At 37.1% G+C, this 19,737-nt stretch overlaps 1 protein-coding gene across 1 annotated transcript; it reads right to left on the reverse strand.

The window, feature by feature from the left end:
- Positions 1 to 7,339: 7,339 nt before the first annotated feature.
- LOC140167586 (ADP/ATP translocase 1-like) lies at positions 7,340 to 9,243 on the reverse strand. Its single transcript, XM_072190886.1, is given in 4 exon segments — positions 7,340 to 7,548; positions 7,551 to 7,691; positions 7,975 to 8,410; positions 9,124 to 9,243. Coding segments are annotated over 4 exon segments (906 nt in total).
- Positions 9,244 to 19,737: the final 10,494 nt, after the last annotated feature.

The raw sequence follows: 19,737 nt of genomic DNA on the forward strand, positions 1-19,737 counted from the left end.
GGTGCAGGGTAATACACTCTTTATTTCTACCAAGTTTCAATAGCATGCGTTTAAATATTTCTGAGATGTCAACAATAAAAGCAAGTATTCGTAGGTAAATTTCGGTAACCGAATGTTACCTACGAATACAGTTTGACATCATGACAGTATTGTGAAACACCGCCATTCATGCCAATGCCCATATTGGTACATAACAAAGGCCTGTATGTTTGCTATCAAATCATATGTCAATGAAAGTTGCGAATTCACATACATGCCCACCATGCAAAACTGAATACGGCTTAATTGGTGAAAAATATGTACTGAAATAGACGACGGTCTGCTCATTTGAAAGAAAAATCAGATTCAAAGAAGATTAGAAGGGGATAAATACTTGGATTTGTCAACTGTCATGTGTGCTTCATTTTAAATGTTTGCCGACCTTCTGGTTTCTGAGTAATTTGTGTCCAAATTGATTTATTCGAAGGTAACTTTTGACGTTTTCGCTAAGGTTACCTACGAATACCATGGAAAAAACGACTGTTCTCATTGTCTCATGATCTAGACAACACATTGATGGACCCTGGTATAAAGCTAATTGTAGTTGCCCTCAAACGAAAGGCCACAAGACGTAACTGACTCCAAGATGGACTTCACAAGTCTGCAATAACGGTTTTAAGCGATTTGTGTGCAATTAAGCAAATTAAAGTCACTTTAGTGCCTTTGTTTCTTACTTCAATCCTCTTTCAACCGCTGTGAACCGACATTATTAATACATGATAGGGTCTAAAGTATCAATAAACGCACATAAAGAAAATAATACATTCAAAGTGCTTTATAAAATGAAGTTTTGATTGCGATATCCACCAAAAGTCTAATTCTTACCTACAAATACTGAAATGTTACTTACGAATACAGCATAATACATGACATGTGCAATGAAGTGTCTCTACCAATGGAAATTAATTGTCAAAAACTTTAAGCGGTACCCCAGGACACTATTATTACCCATATACGGATTCATTCAACAATTATTTATTATGTAAAATTGCTGATTAACTACTTGTATATCAAAATGAAGTGGTCAAAATCTTGCTAAAAGCATCAACATTTTTTGATCTAAGGTAATAGCATTTATTCATTTGGATGTACCATCTGAAAGAGATCTAAAAACTACCATTGTATTAATACATTACCATAATAGCAAAATTTAAACCTCTAAGCTCAATATAGATATTGTTAAATCGCTCATGTTACCTACGAATACCCGGGTTTCTTCACCTTTTCATTGTATAAAGCGTTAGGTATATGCGTATAATTCCTAATATTCTTGAAAACATATATCCTACTCGTTCTAATACAATGTGTAAATTGATTCATACTCATTTGATAAATAAAATACAGAAACTGACCTAAACTTCATTTTCAAAAATAAACTAGCATAAATTGACTAAGATCATATTGATCGCGTTATAAAAATAAAAATAAATATTTTCTGGTTGAGCTAGCATTTTCCTCACACCCTGTGGTCTACTTTACACGAAAAAAGCGTTAAAAGGAATATTCCATTTGTTTTAGGTTGATTAGTATTGCGATAGTGAAAGCATCCTAGTGGTATTCGTAGGTAACATTGGGTTTTGATATCACATTTACTATCACACGTCCTGGATTTATTTTTCAAGATTAGTAATGGCACTTTTGGTTCCTATAAGGCCAATATGTCACCAATCAATGGGCAAAAGGAAAAAATTGTGGAGACATTTTTATTTCGGACTTTTATTTTTGGCCCGTGGACACTTTTTGGTTGGATTCGACCATATGTACAATATTCAATTGCTATACACATTTCACATTTAATGTATGTACAACTATAATCATTTGAAATTTTCCAGTGACCTTGTCCATATACCATGTAAATCTCTGGACATTATCTCTATGACCATATTTGGGCAAAACAATTTACATGCGAAACAAATAGTATCAGACACTATTCCGATACTAGTATCAGGTACTATCCCGATACTAGTATCGGGCACTATTCTGATACTATTTATCAGTGTCTCCCAGTACCATTATCGGATACTATCCCGATACTATATGTCCATATATGGACAAAAAATTTGCATGTGAAACATATCCGGATACTATACCGATACTAATATCCCACTAGGTAGCGGATACTATTCCGGTATTAGTATCAGAGACTATCCCGATACTTATTATATTTTGATATGGGCTATTGCTAACTTGATAAAATGCATACTCGTAGCCCAATCTTGTACATCATAGCACCCAGTTTTGGTTTGTGGCTTCGAAATGTTGCAATTAAACATTAGTTTTTTCAAATATGAAACGCGAAAACCCAAATCTAGAACAAACAATCATATATTTAGAAAGATATAGCAAACTTTCCATGATAGAGATTGGACCCAAGACAAAGTACATCCAAATTAAGTGTCAATTCAGAATTATCCCACCATGGTGGAAAAAAATATTGAATAGCAAAATTATTACACATGGGGGAATTCCGAATTTGTAATAATGTTATCAAAAACAACATTTTGAAAGTATTTGACAACGGAAAAAAATATTCATTGACAGAAACGTTTACAATATAATCACAAAGTTGAACAAAATAGACAATTTTGCTGCACAGTAGTCTCATGTTATTCCGCCTTTACATTCAAATGTATACTAAGGCGCTATGTAGAAGGTCACTTCGAGACGCTATGTAGAAGGTCACTATGTAGAAGGTCACACCCGGTCACACCCGCTTTGTAGAAGGTCACTTCGAGAGTTCAGACTTACTGTCTAATAAGCTGTTATGGTGGCGCGGAGGTGGTCACGTGCGTATTTATAAAAGTGCATTTATAAATATAATCATAATTGGTGTCTTATGTTTATAGCCAATTTATGTACACTGTGTTTGACATATAATTTCAAGCAAATAATAGGCTTAGAAGAATGTTTTGACTTTACACTACTTAAAATTTCATCGCTTACCGGGAGCGCTTTCACAGTACCAACTGCGTCCTCAGCCAGATGTTATGGCTCTGATGATTAATGGCTTGTTGACAACCTTCGATGACGTCACACTAGAAGAAGATGACGTCAGAGCGGTTGTCCTCGTCCCCCCTGGTGGTATTGGGTATGAATAGATTGTCCCAAACTGGATCTAAGTCCAGTCCAGTGTCTCTGTTCAAGTTTGGTAATTTTTCCTGATGTGAATGGCTTCTAGGACCCTTCTGGAAAATTCTTTGGGTTCTTTTTCCAGCACATTTACGTTTTCCCAGTCTATTTGATGAGTGTTTTTGCTCCTGGAAATATGCTCATGTACAGCAGATGTGGAACCGGCAGCCATTGATTTATGTTCAGTTTTTCCAACTTTCTACCTGTTTCGCCAATGTACATAGCATCACAGTCTGGACAGGAGATTTCGTAGACGGTCCATGACTGTTTAAATTTGTCTACTTTATCTTTCGGTGACACAAGTGTTTGCCAGTTTGGGAGGGTTGAAAATGATTCCTCTATTCGCAGCTTTATGAATTTTTCAAATCGAAAAAATGTATGTCAAAGTTATGCAAAGAAATGTTTTGTAATTTTAGGGGCGAGTTATTTCTTTTGAACCCTGCATAATCACAAAACACATTACTTTGCAGCATACCATCTCATTACTTCATATCAAGTTGTATGTACCGAATATTGTGAAAACTTGTCAGCTTATAAAACAATAATTTGGGATACAAATTTGACACGTCTATCAGCAATTTGTACATAAATGACAAAACTACGATGTTTTAAATAAAATATGCACCCTATGACACAATGAAAAGACATAATACTCGGCTATTTCGCTGTGTATTTTACCCGCAAACTTACAAGATCTTGTACATACCGTATACCGAATCACGCTTGAGTCCCCTTTAAAGAAAGTCTCCGGCAATCACAACATTATACTTCATATGTTAGAAAAATAATTATCAAGAACGAGGCAGCTGTTTTTATTCGTTTCCATGGTTAATATTAGTTTGTTTTAAGTAAAACCAGGTGGTTCGTGCTTGATAGCTATTTTTTCTAACACATTAAGGCATAATGTTGTGACTGCCGGAGACTGGAGTGAAAAAGTCAATGGTCATCTCTAGAATGCCTAATTAATGTAATTAATGAGATATGTCTAAACAGGTCAAGGGTAAAAACAAAATTGTACATGGGTAAAATTTTCGAACTGCTCCAACTGCAATAAAACTGGTCTCAAATTAAACAAAATAAAAGACAAACTATATAGTTTATCTACGGAGTCTACATTTTAGGTTATGACCTCTAAACTGTCAATGTCATACTGTATAGGGTATGTAAACACCTCAAAAGAAATAAGTCCCCCTCTGAACATGTCGTCATAACATCGTAAGGTTTCATTTTGTACCAACAAAACTAACTTTGAAATAATTATATGACTGTTTACTAAGTGCTGTGTGAAAATGAGAGATTTCCATGACTTCAGGGCTGAATGAGCCTAAATTGAAGGCAAAAACTGCCCTTTTCAAAAGTCACAATGTAGGCCTATGTTTGTCACAAAAGTTGATTCATGGCTTGTTACTAACGGAAAACCCCATGTGTTTGAGTGCAGTTTAAAATCCTCACCAAGTTCAGCACACAGTTAAGCGGGCTTCAGACTCCGAGTATTGTACGTACAATATTGTATGTACAATATGTACGTTATTCAATCTATTTCCAGCAATGTATAAGTTCTAACGAATGTTTGATGATGAAAAATCGATAATATGTTACATACAATATCTAGCAGAAATATATTATCGATTTTACGTCATCAAACATTCGTTAAAACTTAAACAGTACTGGAAATAGAATGGCAATAGATTAAATAACGTACATATTGTACATACAATATTGTACGTACAATAAAAAAGTCTGTATACTGCTTTAGCAGCCTGCACAACCGATTCTTTTGTTTGGCAAGGCTCACTCAGTCATTTAATGAGGCAATACAAACGATCGAATTTGGTGTTGAAATGAGCTAAATTTTTAGTTACACCTTTTCGATGTAAAATTAATTTTCTCGGCCAAATGAAAAGCAATCATTTTCATTTTTTCAGTAAATGTCAGGAAAAATTGTAGTGCTTGATACTGTATTTTTTTTCAAATTCTAGTGTTAAACTTAGGCGTGAAATTTAGTCATTTAGTGTAAGATTTTCGATTTTGATAGGCTTAAACTCTGTCCGCGAGCCTTTTTTTGTATCAACTTTTTAGCTTTTCAAAGTAAGATAGTTCGCTAATGAAGGATTTTTCCCAACTTTCTAACGCACATCACCGTGAGCGATATATCATAGTTTTGTCAGAATTTGCGTTTTCATTTCACTATTTTAACTGCCGGCTGACCATTTTTCAAAATCAACGAGTGAAATCTAAGGCTAATACTAGCATTGTGGATCGATATCCCTGGGTTTAATAGGAATACCGGCATGGCTACAGTGTTGCTAGAACTTCAATATAGCAAAGAAATTCCCAGGCCTATAGCGCTCCTACTGATCATGTTTAACCAGAACACTCAATTGGGGATTTGGGCTACCAAATCGCTGGTCGGGCAATTTGCTTTCAATGGAAAATTGACCTGGATAAACAACAAAGGAAATATCGACTATTTCTGTTGGTTGCTCTCGAGATAAAAGTAATGAGTTAGACATTTTCGGAGTATGAAGGGAAAAAGGGTAAAATAAAAACGGAAATTCTAACAAAACTATAATATATAGACCCACACGATGTGCTTTACAGAGGTGGGAAATATCTTTTTGAGCAAACTATATTAGTTTGAGACGCTAAAAATGAATTCCGTAAAAAGCTCGCGTGCGAACTGAAGGCCTATAAAAATCAAAAATATCACACTAAAAGACACAATTTGATGCTTAATTTTAACACCAGGATTTGTTAAAAAAATGTATATCCAAGCACCAAGTTTTTAACTGACATTACTGAAGAAAAAAAAAATATTGCTTTATATTTGACCGAGAAAATTAATTTCATAGCAAAAAGGTGTATCTCTGAATTGTGCTGATTTTAACATGTATCGATCGACTTTCAGCGCGACTAAGCATTTCTAAAGAATCGGTTGTCCAGGCTGCTAACTGCACAGTGAGTGGTAAGATGGTCAGTTCCATTCCTTGTCCCAATACGCCTTGCAGTTAACAAGCATAGGCCTACTTTGTGACTTTTGGAAAGGGCACTTTTTGTCTTCAATTTAGGCTCATTCAGCCCTGAAGTCATGGAAATCTCTCATTTTTACACAGCACTTAGTAAACAGTCATATAAATATTTCAAAGTTAGTTTTGTTGGTACAAAACGAAACCTGTTTTGACGACATGTTCAGAGGGGGACTTATTTCTTTTGAGGTGTTTATATAGGGCTATGAACACGGACTTATTATTCTAGAATAAGATTACTTCTCAGATAATAGCAATCTGTACCTTTTTTGTATTAATTTGTGAAGACGAATAACTTGATACCCTTTTCATACAATTTGGAGCATTTTTTGAATTTGACCTATGTATATTGTTATTATTAATACCATTTGAACAAGTTTGACCTATACCTCCAAGGCATCTTGAAGATACATGACCATTGCCTTTTTTTATTCCTTGGGACCAGAGAAACAACAAGTCAATAACTCAATTTGCTCAAGGGTGCCCTTTAAGTTCCCGACGGAATTTAAAACTACATACTCTCCTCTATTACTTAAAACAAAAACTTGCATTAGTACGTAACTTGACGCTTACACTGGATTTCAATGATCTGTATCTTCACAAAATGATGAATAATCGCATTAAACAAGCGTAATCTATATTTACACGTAGCTATTATCTGTATGTTTTATCTATCGTTTTATCTATTTAAGGACTCGTTCTTTGAGTCCTTACGGAATTGGATAACAACGATTGCACAGTATATTTTATGGGACCTGAGAGCGCATCATACATATCGAATTGTATTCTGAATACGAGTAATGTCTTTCTGATATGAAATAATTTAGTTTTTAATCATTTGCCATAAAATGTGTATTATATCGCGAATTTCCATATTATATCAGAAGGGCATTCCTCGTTTTCAAAATGCAATTCGATATGCCTGATGTGCTGCTCAGGTCCCACAAAAATACGTGAAAACGTCGCTATCCGAGCCCTTATGTTCACAATCTACTGGTTGAGAGGTTCTAATAATATTTGTGTTTGTGTGTGTGTGTGAGGTAGCAATATACGATTTGATACAAATTGCATTGCAAAATTGTTATAAGCCTGTAATATAGATATATACTACGAGTCGTTTTTGGTACACCAATGCCGTGTGGTCATTATGCCATAAGTTTCTTCAATTCATCGTAGAGAACCAACACGAGAGCACCACCTGTACCACGCAGGATATTTGAGAAAGCGCCTTTGAAGAAAGCTCTTGGACCCTCCTGGTGATATATCTTACCCCAGCAATCGATCGTACCAGTGTACATGATGTCACCTCCTTTCCTTCCGCTCTGCATCATCATACGTCTTCGGACGGTGTCGAAGGATATGACACGATACCTGCGCCCGTGGTTACAGTCTGAGCAATGGCCCATGATATAAAGATGTTATGCTGGTATCTCTGTGGGAGAATACCCTTGGCAGTGTCATAGACACCGAAGTAAGCTGCACGGTAGATGATGATGCCTGTATAGCAGGAAAGAGGCAGGGGGAAAGTACAATAATTGGTTAATGTACATGTGCCTCGAAACTTTAAAAGGAGCGCTTTGTGATCCACAGCCTCATCGCTTCCAACTTACTCCAATATATCAACATAAACCCAGGACTACAATAAATATAACTAAAAATTAACTCGAAATATAGAAGTATGCACCCTACACATTGCAAGGTGATTCTATGAATATGCAAACATATTGGGGTAACTACATGCTGACAGATGAGAATTCTTGATCCTAGTGCTTCAACTCACCTTGTACCGATGAAAGAAATCCTCTATAAAGACCAAGTATACCATCTGATTTGTAGACTTTAACCAAGCAATTGCCAAGGCCGGTGAATTCCCTGTCTGCGGTTGCCTTCCCAACATCAGCAGCCAGACGGGTTCGGGCGAAATCGAGAGGGTACACAAAGCAAGCTGACGTCGCACCAGCGGCACCACCAGAGGCCAGGTTTCCAGCGAAAAACCTCCAGAATTGAGTTTCTTTGTCGACACCGCCAAGGAACATGCGTTTGTATTTGCCTTTGAAGGCGAAGTTGAGGGCTTGGGTTGGAAAGTACCTGATGACATTGACCATGTTGCTGCGCCATAGCGAGAAGAATCCCTGCTCTCTGGTGACACGCGTGAAGCAATCTATGATACCTTTGTAATGTTGGTCAGGTGACAGCTGTTTGGAGGCATGTTGTACCTATAAGATTCATTAGAGGGGGAATAACCTTGTATAAATGAATGAGAATATGGCATTTTCAATAGCGATCTGTTTGTTGGACATTGTACTTGTTCAACACATTTAACCCTAACACCAAGCTCTTCGAATTCATTACAACAAGTTGCCATAGACCGAGTGACAAATGAGCTGTCACATCATAACCCAATTTACATCTCGCCGTCCCCAGCTAATACAATGAAGGTTATCAGTTGACGTCATGAATGTTTCAAAATAGCCCGCCAAAGTCATGCAGGTACCTCCGAGGTCGTGCATTGAATTGGTCTGTATGAGGAATACAACGGAAACCAGCGCCTTTTGTTAGAAGTCACACATGATATTAGACAAAGTTAGAGGACATCTCCCATTCACTCGTGTGTAGTGAATTGACTACGTAATAATCACACACTCACGATTATAGGTCAGTTGCACGTATCCACTCATTTCGAAAGCCATATCTTGCTAAACAAATGTATTTAGGCCACAATATCACAATTAATATTGATTTGAATATGTTATCTGCAAATAGTAAATCACGGCTCAGCCATGCACCCCTTACTAGTGCCCCCACTGGTCGCCCCCGGGTCCCGAAGTGTACAAGTATCTGCCTGCATTTGTCAACAGTGGCGTCAGCTAGATGCATTCAGCTGACGCCACTGTTGACCAATGTAGGCAAATACTTCAAACAATCCTACCTGCAATAGAAGTTTGACTCTTTCAATAGGTGCTACACATGTTTTAGAAATAGCAGCTGCGGTACCACCGGCAGCAAGATCTTTAAAGAAAGAGACGACGAATTCTTGTTTGCCTGACATGGCATTTGTACTGTTGTAAGCCTAAGTTAAAACTGTATACAATTATTATAACCTACTGTGTGCACAGTGCACAAAATAAATATTGGCGAAGGTTTCACGTCCTTTTTATGGCACGCCACACCAGACAATATTATAGACGCTGGTCTAGTTGAGGTTTGCGCACACGAGTATTTTTTGTAATTTTGAGGAAAAAGTACAAACTATGGTTCAGGCATGCATTTAAACATATCTATTCACCAATCTTGACACAGGAACAATTGATAATGTAGATAACGTAGTCCACTTGCCCATTTTGCATACTCTGACTATTACATTTAAGCATAAAACGCTGATTTGTAATTAATTTGTGTGCAATTGATAGATTTTCACATCTGATATTTTCAGCCACCGTGCTCCCTCTGTTTGTTAGCTTCCCAAGTGGACTGCTTACTTTGACTTGCGGTTAACATTTTTAACACTGTTATCTATGGAGAATTAGGCCAATTTCTGGCCTAACTAAAATTGGCCATGATGTAATGCATCTTTAAATGGATCTGGCTTGTGATTGGTCGCCCAGATCTCGCTATGGTTTAAATCCTCCGGGCACATGCAATTATACCATTAACTACATCGTACACAGCAATCTATGGAATTTGCGGCACGTTTGATCTGGCGCGAAAGTTAAACCCTCAGTGGTATGTATGGACGTACATTTAGCGCGCCTTACTACCATGCTTGGTACTTGTGGTTAAATTGGATTGATAAACAAGTATGATTGACAGTGTGTTTTAGAGACCAAAGTCCCGGGGTAAAGTTCTGCTTAAAAGTCAAAGTACATAGTCGGATTTTTACTCGGGCTTTCGCGATCAATAAACTGGTAGATTCCAAAATCAGAATTGTTCAATATTAAGTGAGCAATTATAATTACTAGCGGTCACCCGTCTTTCGCGGTTCGTAAATAAATGCAATTTTACGAATGCATCACCACCCTCCGAGTTTTTATTGCGAACAATTTTACCAACTCCCTAATTTGTTACCGATTGATCAGTCGTTTCATTTAATTCATTTTGATCAACTTTTTCTTTGTTACCACCCCCCCCCGTGTTGTCCCCTATCCTCCTTGTTCTTTCCACTGGTCTCCCTTTAGCTCACATCCCTCTTCTCCCTCTTATCCGCTCGGCCTCTTATTTGTCCCTAGTATAAATCATGGTTTTAGTATTTCTTCCTAGTCAACTGCTAAAACATTTGTGAATGTGAAACAGAAATGTACAATTTATAAGTTAGCATAAGTAGGTCCAATGCTCAAAAAATTTATAACGGCTATTAATTTGTATTTTTGCCATTTTCGCAAAATTTGATGGTCACCCGTGCATCGCGGATTGTTAAATAATTTCGCCAACCCATGGCACCCATGCACTCTTCTCACTCATTTTGATTTTCCGTGTTTATTATTCCCACTTGCTTTACAGGCAGCGTGTTGATACGCGATGTCGCGAGATGACGCGAACTAAATGATACGCGCTTTTTTATTTGACGCGGCGTGTTGGTACGCGAAGACGCAAGATTTTTTTGTTTGACGCGATGTAGTTGTTAGGCAGCCATAGTAACTGATGCTCAATATTTTGAGGTCCCTGGATATTTTTTAAAGGTAGGCCTATTTTTGCTCATTTTTAGACTTTAATCACTAAGATTGAAAAAAGTGAGGTGAATATGCAGCGTAACTCGGTGAATGATTAGGTTTGCAAAAGTGAAATTTGCAGTTGCATCACCACCGTTCGAGTTTTTATCTCGAAAAGTTTTGCAACTCGGTAATCTTACTATAAATAGGCGAATGTTGTGGGTATGAAGATTGAAAGGCTCCGTCAGTTTCGATCCCCATGTCGCCAAATTCATACGGGAGATTGAAGAATATACGGGGAATGCATTGCACTTTATTTGGTTGAAAAGGGTAAAGAATTGGCCTCAAAATCAGTAAAAAAGTGAGTTTTCGGGTAAATATATATAGCGGCTGGTTGTTTACGGGTTATGCCAACCAACGCGTCCACATATCTAGCAGAAAGCGCGTCGTTAGCGCGTCGGCGTACACAACGCGCGCCACTTGACTCGCACGCACAGGTGCGCATAGCCAACTTGCGTACTGGGTTATAGTTTATGTATACGGGATGGGATATCGGCGGGGAAAACGGGATTAGGTCTACGAAGACTATAAATATACGGCCAGGAAGGAAGCAAAAAAAAATAATAAAGAAAGAAAGAGCAAAAAAATTTTAAAAAAAGGAATGGAACAAAAGTGGCCCATGTAGAAGAAATTCAAAAGAAAGAAAGAAGCTAAAAAGGAAATATTGGCCTAAGGAGAGTCAGGTTTAGATAAATAAAATCTACCTTTTCTAATATTCTACCTGTTCAGTAATTCCTCCTATTTTAGTGAACGCTCCCATTTACTCATCTAGCGGGTGCTAACACTAATCATCTAATTATATAAACTCTTTATGACCATTTTACTATTGAACACTTTAATTCTAATAAACACCAGTATAATTTTGAGTTCAACGGAATGTGTTCATCATGATTAATAATAACATATTTTTTTATCAAAATTCGACTATGGCAAAGTCTAATGATAATGAGACAAATGAAAGGGAAAAACTGAAACGGGGTGTGCCGAATACACATTTTTGGTAGTTGTCCGATGTGTGTTCGTATCGTCCTGTATACATTTCCTGAGTTTGTTCATTATTCTTTTTTTAAATGCTGCAGGTCTTCGGGAGGTTTCACTGGTGGGCGCATGTGCTGGCTACAAATGCATTACTGGGGAACAGGGGCGTCGATCATGGAGCGGGTCATAATCGTTTTATTCTGATCCAAAGGGAAACATGCAGGCCTAATGTTTTTTTTAATCATGTTATTTTGGAAATCTTATTTACAAGGGATTTCGTTCAAATTTTGAATTAATGTTGATATGTAGATTGGGAATAAGTGGTTCCTGATTTCTTTTATGACTTCATGAACTTGGTGATTTTCAGTACTTTCAATGTTGAGGTATAATTTCTATTTTTAACTAGCAACATTATTTCACTGAAATCAAGCCATAGGTACTATTTTTTATATATTTGAGCACAAACACTGACATTAGCTCAGAAACCGCTCCGACTTACCTTAATCAACAGTAAAATACAGAAAATACATTGATTCTGAGAACCTTGGCAATTCATGTGGGTGTTTAAGAATACGTGATAGCAAATTCAAAAAGGTGCTGCAACCCCGGTTGCAACTCTACGTTAGATGAGCGATAAAGCAAATACCTAACGTTCTGTTTTAAAATAGACAATAGTCTGTATCATCTAGATCGTGTATAATGAAGTTAGGTTGAAGTGTTATAATGCGAGGCAAAAGCTAATAAATTTTCTTTGCTTTTTTTGCTTTAAGAAATAGTGATATTGTCGATACAATTGCCGCAATCCTGATCTATTACTTGGAGCTCTCCTTTTCAATTTAACATTTAGGTATTTGCGTGTAAATTTGTTCAAAAATATCCATTTTTTTATCTCTAATGCTTCATTCGATGACCATAGTAATTTGTGCATTCATGTCATATCTTATATGAAATACAATATTAATAACCAGGGCAACTGATAAATGAGGTAATGGGCACATGAGAATTAGTTGTTCATCCGTATGTCTTTTCATAATGCCACTTTGCAGGCATTATTATTTCAATTTACAGAGTGCTCCATTTTGCAAGCATTGCAAGCTTATTAGCATTTACCGTATTTCTTTTGACGAGCTATGCTTAAGGTTAAATACCACTAATTATGTATTACACGTGTTTCAATGGGAAAATGCCTAATTTCGGGTGGAATTTTCTCATATTCAGAACTCTCACAGTTCAATGCCACCAATATCAGGTGAAACTATATGATTTAGATGCCAAATGATCAAAAATTCAACATAGGTTGACCTGAGACTTTTCTTGTTTTAACGCACTGAACCGTAAACACCTTAAAATGACAGTGCGCCCTCGAAGCTGGAAGTTACAATATGATAAGGCGACTATTTACTAAAAACCGAAGCCGTGCGTATGAATTTTGGTACTATTACATCAAAATGTCATATAATGAGAGAAAATGTACCATTTTGAAGCATCAAACTCTGAAAAGTACTTTTTTGGCTATATAACTTGATCAATTTCAGCGATTTTAATGCAGTCTTTTCGAATGCCATGAAAACAAATAGTTCCTCATCGTATTTCAATGTATCGCCCAGGCCTATTAGTGGTCTTTAACCTATATAAGCACAAAGGTGCTCCAATCTCGGGTAAAATGCCATGAATGTAAACATTGACATTTGCAATACATGTTTTAACAAGAAAATTTCTGGAAAACAGCATGACGAGTAAAATATCAATGACTTTCGGACACCCTGTATGATGACCGTTTCGCTGTTTTTGCTTCAACCTAGGACTATATCTGGAGGTTCGTATCTGTAGCCTGTGCTAGCACGATCAGATCAGATTAAGATTGATTTAGGGTTAGTGTTCCGATATAGGCTTGCTGATTAGTGTTAGAATTGTTGATTAGGATCAGGTTCACATTTGGAATAGGGTTTTTATAGGGCTAGGCTCATGGATAGGGAGAGAAATACGGCTAGGTCCGAGGATTAGATATGGGTTTAAAATAGAGTTATAGATCAAGTTAGGGTTCCGGCTTGAGTTAGGATAGAGTGAGGCCACACAGGATGCTGTAGAGGCCCATAGACAACGTGTACACAAAGACTAGGTTTTATTTTACACGTGACAATAGGCCTTACATGCGCCTTAAAGCTTAAGCAAATTTGCCTAGCCTAGGCCTATACTGTATTTACACGTATAGGCCTATGTACGTTATTTAGGGCAAGGAAATCACCAACAAAATGTGTATGTGGGTCTAATTAACAAAGTGGCATGTCTATATGAGCATCAACATTGATTTTTCATCATCATTAAGCTTTCTATATGTATACGCATGCAAGCGAAGGTTGTTGAATTTAGAAGCCCTGAAATCACAAAAACCAGCCGTAAACCCAATACTAATGCCACAAGTTCCCCCCCCCCCACCCGTTACTACCTTAACGGGTTCTAAAAACATACCTTAGTAGTCGAAGAAGATGCACGCTTTCTTGCCAGGGCAAATACAGTTCAATATTGAGAAATGTAAGCAAAAAATAGCTAGAAAAGTCTCCATGACGAATATCAGATCCATAGAATTCAGTGTTTCTATAGGTTAAATACCACTAATTATGTATTACACGTGTTTCAATGGGAAAATGCCTAATTTCGGGTGGAATTTTCTCATATTCAGAACTCTCACAGTTCAATGCCACCAATATCAGGTGAAACTATATGATTTAGATGCCAAATGATCAAAAATTCAACATAGGTTGACCTGAGACTTTTCTTGTTTTAACGCACTGAACCGTAAACACCTTAAAATGACAGTGCGCCCTCGAAGCTGGAAGTTACAATATGATAAGGCGACTATTTACTAAAAACCGAAGCCGTGCGTATGAATTTTGGTACTATTACATCAAAATGCCATATAATGAGAGAAAATGTACCATTTTGAAGCATCAAACTCTGAAAAGTACTTTTTTGGCTATATAACTTGATCAATTTCAGCGATTTTAATGCAGTCTTTTCGAATGCCATGAAAACAAATAGTTCCTCATCGTATTTCAATGTATCGCCCAGGCCTATTAGTGGTCTTTGGTATGCTTAAAGCTTCACTAAATTGTTAAGCGAGAAAAAATTCAGCTTTGTATATTTGTATGCGTATGGTCGTCTTATTTTCGTGGTTAATTTTGCTTGTGCAACCTACAATCATAGAATTTAGTCTTGGGACAGTTTAGGACCATGAACTAAAATCGATCCCCCTTCCCCCCGTAACAATGTTGATCAGGGTCTTATCATCAGGCACCTTCCCGATTTCTCGTGGTACAAGGGTCGCATATTATCATGACTGAATGTCAAAAGAGCTCATACCCAGGGCTCATGTGTATCATGGAAGAAAGAGATAAATTCTTCCATGTGTGTATGTAACATGACTCTTCATTTACTGTGACGTCACCAGTCTCCTGCCATGGAAATCAATTTTGCTTCGAACGGAGGAAGGACCGTGCATTTGTGTACGAGGCAGCATTTTACAAACACAATTTCTCTTTTTTCAGGAGAAATACGAATACAAAATTGCAACGAGTGTCAACTTATAATGTAATAATTATTCTCTACGAATGGAGTTAAACTTGTTTTTTTCAAAAATGCCATATAATGAGAGAAAATGTACCATTTTGAAGCATCAAACTCTGAAAAGTACTTTTTTGGCTATATAACTTGATCAATTTCAGCGATTTTAATGCAGTCTTTTCGAATGCCATGAAAACAAATAGTTCCTCATCGTATTTCAATGTATCGCCCAGGCCTATTAGTGGTCTTTGGTATGCTTAAAGCTTCACTAAATTGTTAAGCGAGAAAAAATTCAGCTTTGTATATTTGTATGCGTATGGTCGTCTTATTTTCGTGGTTAATTTTGCTTGTGCAACCTACAATCATAGAATTTAGTCTTGGGACAGTTTAGGACCATGAACTAAAATCGATCCCCTTCCCCGTAACAATGTTGATCAGGGTCTTATCATCAGGCTCCGTGTTGGACTCTTCAACATTGATTGGTGGGGGAAGGGGAGGGATATAGCTTACAGGAGGGTTGAAGCTACACGTAGATCATTGTTTGAAAAACGTCCATCAAAATTTACGTGACTGAGGATGGAAACAAGGAGTAAAATTGACCACGTGTCCTAGCACAATAATTCTAAGATTGTCTGTGCGAAGTCGAAAAAAAATCGTATAAATTTCGTTTTTTTGTCATAACTTTTTTATTATTAGCCCTATTAAATCCATATTTTCACCACATATTGTTAATGTTATAGCGCCACTGTCAAGTAATGGACATTAAAATTCAAGCAATATTTAGGGATCGGTCATAAGAAGCATTCATATTGCGAATTTGTCCCAGTAAAGCGGCATGGCAAATAAATGTATAACAAAAAAACAGAAGTACATATAATAAGATACCCCATATTTAATATATGACATTTTAAAATATGTACTATTTATCTTAGGATATGTGTATTTAATAACAGAGACATAATAATCATAGAATTTAGTCTTGGGACAGTTTAGGACCATGAACTAAAATCGATCCCCCTTCCCCTGTAACAATGTTGATCAGGGTCTTATCATCAGGCTCCGTGTTGGACTCCGCAACATTGATTGGTGGGGGAAGGGAGGGATATAGCTTACAGGAGGGTTGAAGCTACACGTATATCATTGTTTGAAAAACGTCCATCAAAATTTACGTGACTGCAGCGGATGGAAACAAGGAGTAAAATTGACCACGTGTCCCAGCACAATAATTCTAAGATTGTAGATGCTGGTACATCATAACATGGCGTTTTATCGAATATTCTGATCTATAGGGCATTGCGTAAGCAATATGTAAATAAATATGTAAATTAGGTAATACGCATCCTGTACAACAACAAATAAACACAACATTCCTCGCTACAAGGATTAACTGAATATAATTAAAGTTCCGTAATTAGAGTTCCGCGGTAGCTGTCAACAGCAAGTTTTAAAAATAAACGACTGATAAAGACAAATATGCCGGGCAAATATGCCTCGCTAGACTATGCCTCGCTAGACAATATTAAAGTACTTGAGATCTATTGTTCCATGATATTTTTCGCCGGGTTCAAAAAATATCTAAAACCATGCTAAATATTATTGACTGTCCCAAGTGTAATGTTTTAAAAACTAATTAATTCACAAAATTACACCAATCCTGCATCTGCAGTCAATCATTGTTTGATAATAAACAAACATTCTCATGTCATTTAACCTGGTATATCATAGCCAAAATTATTGGAAAATAATACTGATATCCAGATTTTTTTATGACTGCTGCAGCCCTAGCAATCAATCACATTCGCATCACTTATTCAGTTTAATTTTAAAATATACCCTAGAAAAAAACGTAAAATTAAACTTTCCATGCCAATTTCTTTTGTTTGTTTTTGAAATAGCCATGCCCTTTAACTCCATTCGAAGAGAACATTAGAAGTTGAAGCCCTGTAATATCAGGTTTAAATCAGTTCGCTTAAGCGTATCGGTATACCAATCCCTTGCCTTTGTTGATAACATGGTGCGTGGGGCCAGCCGTTGTCTAAGTCGCGCTTGCTACGATTCCATACGGATAGCTGCAGCTTTTGAGTTCGGGTATTTTTCTATCGAGGAGCTGCTATGTTGTTGATGTTGAACCAAGTTGGATAGATATTGGGCATCGGAGTGCGCGTGGGTGGATCGTCCTTCCTTTTAAACATGCATTTGCTTCTTCCTCAGTAAAACAATGCTGTAGGATAATGCTTAAAATTTAAGTGGTGGGTTTGCAGGAGGCTAAAGGGTAGTCTCACTCCCACATGACAAAATTCATTTTGCTATATATTCAGCAGTGCACTCTTTGACTTGACCATGTTGACCCAGAGATGAAATAGCAACCTCCCAGGTAACCTTGTTTCATCATAAAGCAGTGCTCAGTAGTGATTGTTATTGACCTGGGTATGAGGAGTTGTAATGACTGTTGACAGGTGTACAATATAACATCTTGAACTTGCTAATAAATTCCAATAATTATCATGTCCTTGGACATGGAACAATTGACCAAGAATAATTTTGGTGGTTAATGAATTTTCGCATCACAGTATAACTATAAGAGAGTGCAATACCACAGTCTATTCATGTGTTTTACTTCCATGGTCTAGCTATGGTACTGCATATTCTTGATTTAATATGTGGTGTCTGTCAGTCATGTTTGACGTTTGGGAGAATGGATAGCTACAGTTTTATAGGTATGTGGGTATTTAGGTTGTGGTTTGGTAGTAGATTGTATAGGTATAGGTTTAAGGTATTTTATAGCACAAACCATCTATATGGTCTATGTTTATATATGGGCCTATAGGTAGGATGGTAACAATGCATAGGTCAGGTACGCCTAGATGGTAGTTGCTGTTGGAGCAGGTATGTAAAGGGCCAGTGCTGACTTGGACAGATTGAATCAGATCGTTTCATATAACCCAGTATAGGCCTACTTCAACGTGAGTTCCTATAGTGTAGTATATATTCTTTGTATTTATTTTTTGATATATTTCATGAAGTTTGGGTATTCCAAGGCCAAGCTCTCCCTTTTAAAGGGATTTTTATTTATGTTGGGATATTGTGAGAGCGGATATTTTGTTCTGGAGCTATAGGCGTATTTGTAGCAGCTACGTTACTTTTTGTGCAGACTTTATGTTAATGATATGCATGCAATTTGCAAAAGTGCAATTTATACAGGTTTTCTTGGTATTTTAAGTGCTTTGTAATTTCAGATTAAGGAAATTTATTTTTCAATATTTGTATATTTTTTCATAACTTTGTATCTCTGTGTATTTTAATATGTAAGGAGGGCCCCAGTGGAAAGCAGTGCTTTGTTCACTGATCTGGGCTACCCTCTATAAAGATGCCGTTAATAAAAAATTAAAAAAATAAACATTGGGGTCAACTCATCTATAGTTTTTGATTTTGAAAGCAGAACACATAATAGAAAAACAAGGTCATAGGCATTTCATACTACTACTAGATACTCAGAACTTCGAGGATCAGGTAGGTCAGAAAGTCAATCAACTGCAATCCAAACAATATAAAAAGCTAAATCCCTATCCTCAGGAGGATGTTTGGTCATAAGGGCAATGTTGGGGACTAAAGGTCACAGTCGATGAGAAAACATGATTTACCACCAACAGCCATTTTGTTCATTATAACGAATGGTTCATATGTCAGTTATTTAATACATAGACATGGTATACCACTTATCATGCTTATGGACTACGTGACTTTCTAAGGCCTCGTATCCATAGGCTGTTCCCTTGTGGCGTGTGCGCTTGTTCCGTGTTTACTTTTTCCCATGTGACCTGCCACACAGACAACGAACCGTAGCGGCCACTAAGCAAAACAAAGGTTCGTTGTCTGTGTGGCAGGTTACATGGGAAAAAGTAAACACGGAACAAGGGCACACGCCACTAGGAACAGCCTATGGATACGAGGCCTAAGACCTTGAGTCAAGAGGCATTTCCCGATAGGTAGAGTAAATTCCCTGGCTGGTTATGAACCACCGTTATCGTGACTTCTAAGCGGAATGACGTCATTTTTACCCACAAAGCATTGTGACCGTGACCATAGACAAAGGAAAACAACTTACTTTCGGTAATTTTATAACGCCAATATTTATATGGCCAAGCTTGGCGGATTGTAGAAATAACATTGCCAGTCTCGGAAAACCTTTCCAAATCATTTCCACTGGTTTAAATGTCCCGCAGACATCCGCCTGTATTACTAATTACGATCAGAAACAAACATAAATGAGGGAATCAGGTTTTCGCTAGTAATAATCA

Source organism: Amphiura filiformis, chromosome 1, assembly GCF_039555335.1.
Source record: "Amphiura filiformis chromosome 1, Afil_fr2py, whole genome shotgun sequence".
In the NCBI taxonomy this organism is placed as follows: Eukaryota; Metazoa; Echinodermata; class Ophiuroidea; order Amphilepidida; family Amphiuridae; genus Amphiura; species Amphiura filiformis.